The sequence below is a fragment of the Montipora capricornis genome, chromosome 11 (genome assembly GCF_036669925.1).
Source record: "Montipora capricornis isolate CH-2021 chromosome 11, ASM3666992v2, whole genome shotgun sequence".
Taxonomy (NCBI): Eukaryota; Metazoa; Cnidaria; class Anthozoa; order Scleractinia; family Acroporidae; genus Montipora; species Montipora capricornis.
Genome location: NC_090893.1, coordinates 3,834,731 through 3,845,344, shown reverse-complemented (window position 1 = coordinate 3,845,344; position 10,614 = coordinate 3,834,731). Strand labels below are relative to the sequence as shown.

The 10,614-nt window shown below is 36.6% G+C and overlaps 1 protein-coding gene across 1 annotated transcript; it reads left to right on the top strand.

Annotated features, from left to right (window-relative positions):
• Positions 1-4,958: 4,958 nt before the first annotated feature.
• On the top strand, positions 4,959-10,614 carry LOC138023975 (doublesex and mab-3 related transcription factor 3, truncated-like). Its single transcript, XM_068871059.1, has 4 exons — positions 4,959-5,693; positions 6,614-6,688; positions 7,417-7,527; positions 9,082-10,614. The coding sequence occupies exons 1-4, from the start codon at positions 5,300-5,302 to the stop codon at positions 9,795-9,797; spliced, it is 1,296 nt and encodes a 431-aa protein (XP_068727160.1). The 5' UTR covers positions 4,959-5,299; the 3' UTR covers positions 9,798-10,614.

The window sequence follows — 10,614 nt, the reverse complement described above, 5'->3', positions numbered from 1 at the left end:
CCATGAAAAAGATGATGATGATATCGATAACAACACTTAACTGGGTTCAACTATAGTGGCATATGTAATGAAGGCCCGTAATGTGGTGTTCAACCGTCGGGAGGAAAACCCTAGCACCCAGAGAAAATCCTCTCGGAGCAGAGTAGAGAACAACAAAACTCAACCCACTTACGACGCTGGGAATCGACCTCAGCGCAAAATGTTGGAAGGGGAGGGGTCTCACCACCCATCTTGTTCCCCCATCTCTCCCCTCCCCCAATCATCTCGCGATCAAGCAAGCACCCGATTGCGTGCAAATCGATTCGTGCAATCAATGTAAAGGTTTTTGAAAATTTTGTAATTTCTACCCGTTGAAGTTATTAAACAAAACCAACAATGTGAAGCGATGTTTTCGCAGACGGTAACTCTTTCGAACCTCGCGAAGTATTGCTCTCTGAAGGTGTTCTTTAAAGTTTTGAGATTCTTTAAAATTATTCAATCTCTACGCAAGCCTGGTCTCTCCCGCTTTATAATTTTTTCTTTTGTTTTTACAAAAACTATATAATGGAAAACTGTTATGGAAATGGATCTTATTCACCTTTTACAACACTCCAGGTGCCTGCAATCTTAAATACGGGTTACTTTTTACTCTCATTTCACTAAATCTACTGTTGCTTGGCGTCCATATTCTCGAGCGTCACTGAAAATTTCAGACAATTCAACTGCCCAGGGAAAAAGCGCTTCTGTCATGCATCAAAATTGAATACAAAAACAATCCCTCCATTTAAAGATTTCGCTAAATTTGCCTATTCCATTACCTATATCGATTTCAATTTCACTTGAGAAAGAAACAGCATGCTCTTAATTTTGTAACTTATGGCTAAGACGTATTTCTTAATTTCTTTCTACCGATGAGTTATTTCTTGATGCGGCCTTAGACTGTGATAAACTTCCACAAGGTAACCTGTATATAATTATATACTGCTTTCATGAAGTGTAAATTCCCTTAATTTACAAGGCCTAATGATCTCAGCTATTTATTACTTTTGTGCAGTTTTTTGCCGTAGGGTCTCGCGAGCTTAAGGGGCCACCTGAATATTGGAAGATAGAAATTTAATAAGAAAATATAATAATAAAGACTTAAGACAAGACTCGGGATATCTCTATTGTTGAAATAAACCAAATTTCTAACGTATAATATCAAAAAATATCTGCTCACAAAAAAAGGATTTTTCATCGGATTGTTAAGCCTTAGACTTAGCACAGGCAAAAGAAATCCAAAGAAGTTATCCTGGCATAATTTGAAACAATTTCAGATTTTCGCGTGCGCTTGCCTTTTGTTTTAAACAAAAACATATTACGTTTGCAATATTTTTGAAAACGGGAACTCTTTTCACGCAAGCCTAAGGCAGACCAAGGCTCCGTAAAGAAAATCCTTACCTTTTTTGTTGTCTTCAGGTAAGTAAAGCAGACGTACATCTATGCTAATTTATCTAATGTCAATTTTTTTCCAAAATTAAAATTTCAGTATTCACATCTATTTTTACTCACACTGGACGAAATTGCACGAAAATTTCACAGAAAACTTGATTTACAACAAGTCTTCTTTTTCCAGTTTTGGTTGCTATTAGGCAACAGTGATAATTAGTTCGAGAAGTGAGAAAAATAACTACATCGATAATTAACCCTCAATTTCGGTGGAGCATGTATTTTTATTGCAATTTTTTGGTGTTGTTGACTTTAAGAAAGAATTTTTGGCTAGAAAAATTGACTTTTTACGAATCATATAGGTTTTCTTTTCCTAATTCTGTCACCAGCTCAAGACATTAAAAACCTCGAATGAATAACGTTTGACTTATTTTTACTTTAAATTATTGATTGGCATTAACCCATCCAAAAAACTTGGTTGAGTCGTGTGCAATGAACCTTCCAAAAAAGATAACAATTTGCATGTGATTTCAAACAAAGAGATAAATGTTATGAAAAAAAGAGTAGTTTTTTTTCTTCCTTTAATACCTAACGCGTGAGTTCTTATCTTTTCACACTTTGTTTAGATTTACCTCCGTCAGCCATTTTTTTTTTAAAGCAAAACAATGAACATGATGAAATCAACCTGAAAGTGTATGAAGACTCTTTTTCACTTGGACGATCAAGTCCTTTGGTCTTTGTTTGTTTAACTACATGCCAATTAAGTGGACATGCTTTTAATTTTGTGGAAGGAAACGAGATCCAGTTTTTAATGCTATCGGTTTTAACACCAACGAAGGCGCCCATGACAGGGGAAACACGTCCGTAAAAAGAGGACACAGATTAATTACTCGTCTTTCAAAGATTAAGCCGAGAAGGTGAGAAGTGGCATTAAATTGTGTTTTTAAACTCGGATCACAATGCCTGCTTCCGCCACCAAGAGCAATTGGTAGTCTGAAGGTTATTGAAGGTGCTATAATGCTGCCTAACTTTAGAGTTATCACGTAGATGAATCATGTTGCGATATTATCGAGCAGCTCCAGAACAAACTATCACGCAACGATTGAATTGACTAATATGCGATGTTCTAATGAGCAGAATATCTCCAACTGGCCTGGTTGTTATGACTTTTATTTGGCATCAAAAGACGTGTGAAGGCAGATCCTTGACCCATGTGAGCATCAAAAAACACAATATGTTTGTTTGTTATCCCTGCATGGCGCCCGTTTCTATCAACTTTGATAACTCTTTAAAATGACTCCTTAATTTTCGTAAATTTTAATACCGACTCCCTGTGAATAAAATATAATTTGCTAAGAGTGAATCTATTTCCTGTGAATTTTATCGCAGTATACTTAAAGACTTACCCCTTGGAAAGAGCGAGCAGGAAAAGTTATTCAAAACCCTTCAAGTTTTCCGGGTTCCTCCCAGAAAATTATGCTACAGAGTTAATTAATTTACCATGATGACTGGCTCAAAATATTTAACGGTCTATACGTTAATTGAAAAGAAACTAGATTGGACAGGTTTTAACGTAATTTTTCAACTGTAAATTACCTCAAATGCACGCATTTTCCGTTGGAAATTTCCCAACAAGTAAAAACAATTATTGCTCCTTCGATAGGAGTAGAATAGAATCTAACCCCCCTGGTTTAGTTTTGCGTTGAATCAAACAGCGAAGTTACCTACTTCGCCTTCTACCGGTTTTCAATTCAAGTTAAGGCTACTTTGTATTTTTTCAAAGGAAAAAAACATGGTTCTACTTTTCAAGTTCCAAGTGAGTGGGTTATTTCTAACTCCAAAATCACGAAGTCAAGATTTCCCGTCTCGCCGGATGTTCTATCGAAAATCGTAATTTCAGTGTCGTTAAAAGAGTTAAATTCGTAACTCAAGGCCATTTTCACTCCTGGGTAAGTCTTTGATATACTTGAAAAGTAGAGCTGGGAGGTCATGCGCTACTTGAAAAGTGTAGGTTGGTGTTCATTCTGGCAATAGATATTTTTCCTTTTCCTATTTTTTGAACCTTTTCCCTTGACCATATGTTTAAAAATGGAAATATTTGTCTCTTTAATGGGCTTTGTTGAATGCTCCGGTTTTCTATTTTGTTCTTCAAAAACAACAGAAGCGATAAAATCGCAAATTTAATCAGATATCGCTATGTTACGCTGGAATACTGTTGCGGCGAATTTTATACAAAGATATAAAGATTGATATCGAACGTTGGGGAAAATTGACTTTAATGTTAACTTACACAAATCTAATTTACACTCGGCTATGCTAAGACGGCAAAAAACTAGAAGATATTATCAACAAATTACTTAAACTTGGCCAAAAAAGGATCACACGAAAACAAGTTCTGCATGAATTTACTTAGAGACGGCGCGAGAATTTTTCCTTCAGAGAGTTGATATTCGGAAAAAACAAAATGAACAAACGAATCGAAAAATAGTTAACTCGTTGAAGACAACTTTAAAGACTTGCCGCTCTCACTAAAAGCTTATCAATCGGCGGAATATTTTCAGGAGACTAAAATGTCAATTCAATACTCACTGACAAACCATATTTGAAAATAGAAATGAATAAATGTTTGTAAGTCACCGAATTTCGTTTCTACCGAGGCCACCTGCAGACCTCTGAGTCTTTAGCTGTTTATTTTAAGTTTATCACTCCCTTTTTGTTATTCTTTGAAATAAATAAAACCTAGAGATTTTCGCCTTAAAGCAAAACAAAACTCTCGGCTCAAGAGAACGGCCCAAAGTACACTGTGGAAAACTTTCATGAACGTCGCCGATCTTAAACTTTGATTCGAGAGGGTTCCAAAGTTGTTTGCATTGTTTATTTTTCAACGCTTAAGCGCTGTAATGAGTGTTCAATTATTTCCCTTATGAAATTAGAAAGCAATTTAAATTCGCTTCGAGGTGCCACCGAGGAAGGCTAGAATGAATTATTAATCTAACCCGGGCAGGAAACGAGTTTTTAATACAAAACCATCGCTGAAAAGGTCTTCCTTTTGTGAAAAGCAAATTTGGCTGATAAAACAAACCACGCGACACCTAACCTCTTGGTGGAGTTTTAATTACACTTAAAAGGGGCATGAGTGCATTTATTACGGAAGATTAATGGTACATCACGGATGGACCTTGAGGAAATAACACTATTGAGAAGGTTGATTAAGCAAAACTCCATGAGAATCTTGATGAGTTAGTAAACGTGTCTCCCTCCAATCTTTAGATAAGTTTCAATTTGATTAATGAAACCTTATCTTACAATGCGTGGAGTTGCTAGTGCTTGATACATGACGAAATACTCTGTCCATTATTTTTGATTTTCGTGGCTTTTGAAAAAGGGGGCTTGCTCTTTTGATCTGATTAAGTTGAAACTCAACACAAGACAACCTCATGTTTACACAAGAGAACTCTCTTTTTGTCGCTCCCTTTAAAGCTATTGTTTATCAATGTTTTGGGATCAAGTTTTCTTTTTCTTCAAGTTGGGACAAGTCACCTGCTCCATACAACGCATACGCCGAAATGATCACCGCTTTAAGGTCTTGGAGCGAACGCAGGTGCCCCATGGGACAACAATAAACGTCCAATCAGCGCCAAGTTTGAACTATAACGCCTCGCACCTCATTAGCCGAGCAAATGACACGGGTCCACAAAACGAACCAATCAAAGTGCTGTTATGCGATCACTTTTGGCTATGGGGCCATGCGAATGAGTATAAAACAGTATCAAATGGAAACTCCAGCTTGTATAGCGAAGCGATATTTTGCAAGACAAGTAACTTGGTCCGTAAGGATACACATAACCAACTCAGACGATACGTTGAGTTGAACGTCGTGCCGTCAGAGACGATGAGTTATTCGCAGAGCAGTGGCAGTTTAACTACCGGTGGCTCCGCAGTGGGTGCTAGTAACAGTGCTTCTAGCAAGCAAGCACAAACTTCCGCGGAAAAAAAACGCACGCCAAAATGCGCTCGGTGTCGTAATCATGGGTTCGACTCGATCTTAAAAGGACACAAAGGCTTCTGCCGATGGAGGGATTGTTTGTGTCCAAAATGCTTGCTGATTGCTGAGCGGCAAAGGGTTTTAGCTGCACAAGTCGCTCTTCGTCGACAACAGATGCAAGAACAACGGAGTCCGCTACCTCCAGGAGATGTATTTACTGCGATGAATCGAGTTAGCACTGGAGGGAACCAAAGCCCCTCCAGAAGCTCCACTCCGGGATCTTCAACCACAGAAACAACAGGTAACAATCTCGCTGTTACAATAAGCAGGCCACCATTCTTCCAATTTCAATTTTCAACAAAGTTCATTTCTTGAACACTAATATATGAAAAGCGCATCTATATGGGTTTTGATCAAGACTTCAAATTATAAAAGTAAAGAAAAAAGTCTGCCTTCTTGTCTAACAAATAGTCTTCGCGAGATGGCAATATTGTAACGAATTTAGGATATATGAAACGCGAGGACTGAATGTCAAAATGCAACGAGAATTTGTAGCAAAAAGTTTCAACTTGAAAAGCACAAAAGCGCTCTTAATGAGTAAATTTCTAATAACGTCACTTAGGGGTATTCGCATCTGTAATCACACAATTTTTTTCAAGAGAATTTGATGGCAGAAGAGTTTAAATGGTTTCATCTTTTGCAAATTCACAGTTGTTCGCTTTTGAGGGCATTTGAGTTTCATAAGGTTTACTCACCACAACTTTAAGTGAATACATAATCGTCACAGCTTTTGATACACAGTTTCAAGCTGTTTCATTTCGCGGTTTTTCAGTTTGGATTATTTATCAGAAACTAGCCATGTGCCGTTGACCTGAGCTGATTAAAAGTGAAAGCAAAGATGGGCAGACTTCACAACGCCAAGATTAAAACTACCAAAGAGTAATCCAATAATTGAAGGAAATCAGCTATTATTCAAGATTTCATGCAACTATGACTTTAGATAATTCAGTGTTTATTTGAAACATTGTAACCCGCATGCTAAGGAGTTTTAATTCGAAAACAGCACAAACATCCTTTTTCTATATGGTCAAAAAGGTGAAAGGAAAGAAAACCAGGCATTCACATAATAATCTTGCCCGCATCTTAGCAAAACATATGTTGCTTTTTTTTCACGAGCCACAAAAACAGGATTTCTATGTTCTTTTCTGTTTTTTTTTCCAGAAATAAAGAAAGAAGCATCCTCGCCCGTGACCGAAACTTGTTCCGAAAATATGTCAATTCCGAGTTCATTCGCAGGTGAGAAATTTGAAGTTATTAAATCTTCTTATAGTAGCAAATCCATTGTTTGATGAAAAAAAAAAAAAAAAAAACCAGCTTCAATATGGGTTGTTTTATTGCTTGAACCCTGGAATAAAGTTTTAATAGAGGTTAACGAGGAGAAATACGCTGAAAAAAAGCTATTTGAAAACAAACTCTGACAAGTACTAGCGGCCTTCGTATCTCAGCGACCGATAACATGAAACTAGAATCCCACAGGAGCGAACGCGAAACCTTTTGCAAGCGTTTTAAGGTATCAACAGCCATAATTCATCACTTTGAATGCGGATAAAATGTCCAAAGAGGGCGGAAACAGGAATAATTTCGGCCATATCATGGGATTAATAATTGTTGTCTCAAAGCCCAAACTTCAGGCAAACTGAATATGACTGACTCATAGACATTAGCATAGATAAGAAAATCATTCTGTGGGCAAGAAATTCCGAATTATCCAATATGTTTTCCCATAACAACCACGAAAAAAAGCGAATAGATACAGTTCAATTTCCTCCACGCGATTGTTATGGAAACATTCGTCTCATGAATACTGGCATTGAGAACGGTTTGTTCTGGCAAAAAAAAAATTACTGCTTCTGAAAGCAAAAAAGACATCAATTCAAAGATGAAAAGTTAAACAGCAAAATACCACAGGCTCTGAAAGTGCTTCATTCATTTTTAATACTTTAATATACTTTATTGTCTCATAGAACATCATCATACTGGATTTATCGGGAATTCGCACAAAGACGTCCATGCCGAATGCACTTGTCACTCTGCGTTTACGCCTTTCGCTGGACTTCTACCACATCATTTGCAAGGTGTAACTTATGCTTCTTCTGCTGATTTGATTTAATTACCGAAGGTTTCTCAAAGAATCATCGCTGTATTCAATGCGGCGTGCACTCAATTGATCACAATGGCTAAAACAAGCTTGTTAGACAGGGATTGCGTTTCTTTTGCTGTTTTAAAAGCTGCCAATAAAAACCTTAGATAGTGGTTGAATATGAAAGTAATTCAAAGCTCATCCATCTTTGAATATTGTCCGTTTTTCTTTGGATAAAATTTTCAGTGATAACGTTTCACAATGTGCCGATTTAGCTTTATGTTTTGACACCAAACTTGACAGTTGTGAAAATATTAGGGTATCCAGCTTCGATAAAAAATAAACGTTTTTCTTTCTTGTATCTATCTAGTTTAACTTTGAACAAGGCCTCATTAAATTTTCCTTATCTTTGACGGAGTATCTAGTTCTGTTGACCTGCAAGAATTGAAAAAAAATTACCAAATTTGATGTGAATAACATTTGAACGCACCTGCGTTTCGCAAGTCGTTTTATGCTGTTTTGCGTTCATTTCAAGCCAGCTTTCTCCCGCTGTGACATCGAAACAAAAATTCTTCTCTTTTTACCATTTAATTAGGAGAGCGAAATTAAAATTTCCTCTTCGAGATCCCTCCCGCAAGCCAATCTTTCTTTTGTTTTGGTCAAGCGAACTTATTTTAACTTCAAAATATATTAGTTTTGGAAACAAGCAATTCTTCTAATTTCCTTTTACACTATTTGACTATATTCAAAGTAACCATTTGAAAGAACTCGCTTTTACATTAAAATGGCTGATTCATTTGTATCGAGCAGTTTGCCACAAATAAAGCAATTTTTTTCTCCTTATTTTCCAGTTAAAAGGATATTAAAATATCATTTTCTCTGGCCAAAGGCTATAAAATTCAACGAAATTCAAAACTATAAACTACATCATCAATTGCGTGGAAAATTTTCAAGGACTTCAATAACTTCGAGGTCCGAAATTTGATACATTCAGTTTTGCTACGATTGTAAAGGGCTTATTTTAACTATGAAAATAGTTACCTCAAAACGGCAAAAAAGAAACATGACCAATTTAAAAGACAGGTTGAACTTCAACAATAGTCCAATTAGAACTTAAAATATTGGTGACTTATAGAAAATTATGGAAATTCTATACTTTGTTTTTCCTCATTTATGACCGCATTAAAACCAAATGTTTGTGAGACTTTTATTTCGATGACGAAAATTGTAATTTTAACCTCCATCATTTACATCTCTCTATTTTATTTTCGGTGATACAAATTTCACAGACTGTCTAAAATGCTACAGTTTTTTATGTTATTCTCGGCTTGTGATGGTTGAAACCGTAAATCCAAATTATTTTCTGAAATTTAACCTTCGAATTTGACGGTATTCTTGAAAAAAGATCCATGTTTCTTGCGAGATATACTTGATACTCGTGTGAGAGTTTAAAGGTAGAATAAAATTAAGGAGAACTTTTAACTGAGCAGAAGAATTTGGATTGTTCCCTATAAGCTTAATAGTTCTCTTTTTTTGCTTTTCCGTGTAGGATTGAAAAGGAAGACACAAGGAGAAGTCAGTCTAGAAACAGGCCACATGTACAATTCGCCCCCATTAATGGGAGAATCGCAAGAAAAGAGGCGTCGGTTTTCTAACGAATACGACCCAGCAGAGAAATCACCCGTTTTGTTTGCAGGACAGCAAAGACGAGCTTCGGCAATTGAGCTTCTAATACGCGTCTTTCCGAAGATAAAAGTCAGTGTTTTGCAACTAATTCTTCATTCCTGTGGCGGCGACTTAGTTCAAGCGATCGAGGAAGTCTTAACACGGTACAAGAGCGACACGGCAAGTGTATTTATGGGCGTTCCTAATCCGTGGACAAGACCCACTCAAGAACTGCGAGAATTTCATCACCCAGCCCTTCGAACAGACGGTTTCAAATACACTCGAAGCCCGGACAATTTTTTAGGCAGTCCAAAGTCGGCTTTTACGCCAATCCCATCTTTGGCTAAAGCTCATTTCTTGAGCTCCTCTTCGGGAAACTTCCCATTTGCTTTGGAACAAGCAAGAAGCAAAGAGAACTTCCCAGTTTCACTGTTTTTTGACTCGAGGTTCGGTTCGTCACTAACTCGCCCTGAGAGGACTGTAGCGAGCTTAGACAAAGCGAAAGACAATGAAGTTATCTGTAGCTCCGTTGAAAGTCTTAAGACAGTAACTCAGTCAAGAGAGGCTATAAGTCCTCCAAGAACAGTGAAAGAAAAGTGAAATACCCTAATATTTGATCGCGAAGCGGACATTTGCGTTTAAATAAGCGCTAAGTGACAGAATCATATTCTGAGGGTACTTTAAAAATATATCCAACTTTAACAGACTGCTATTTAAAAAAAAAAAACCGAGGCAAAATTCACGTTGTAAGCTACAGCGAGACGGTAAACGACCACAAAGTTTAGAATCATATTATGTACAAGTTTAACGATGAAAAGTTCAGTTGTTCAAAAATACATTTAAAATTTTAAAGGAAATTTCAAATTATGTATAAATTATTCCCTTTCCATTTTAAGCCCACATCTGGTCTTCTTAGCTCTTTTGACAAAAATGTTTCTTGTCAAAAAGCCATAAATAAAAAATTAACAAGAAAAACCCCAGAAAGATACAAACTACACCCCTTTAAAGTTTTTATTGGCCTCATGATTAAGCAGAGTGGAAATTATCCTGTAGTTTCCTCAAAGCGTTCTTTGAAAATTTAAAACAGGATATTTCGTATAGTAAAGGTTACATAATTAGAAAAAAGGGCAAAAATTCGTATCCGAACCTGTAGTCATCAAGCTTCAAAAATGAATACATAATGTATTTTTAAACTAGCCGGGTAGATAATTAGGAATTCGTCATGACAAAATGGAGCATGATATATTTATTACAGCTAAGCCCGTTTCTCTTAATATCGACACCGTTTCCTCTGAAAGTGCACTAAATTACCCGTGGACGAAATTAAGGCTCCCTGTAAAAAATTGTATCGAAAGGTAAGAGCGGAAAAAAGGTCACAAGGGAAGTAGTTTTTACTATTAAAATAAAAAAAAATCAT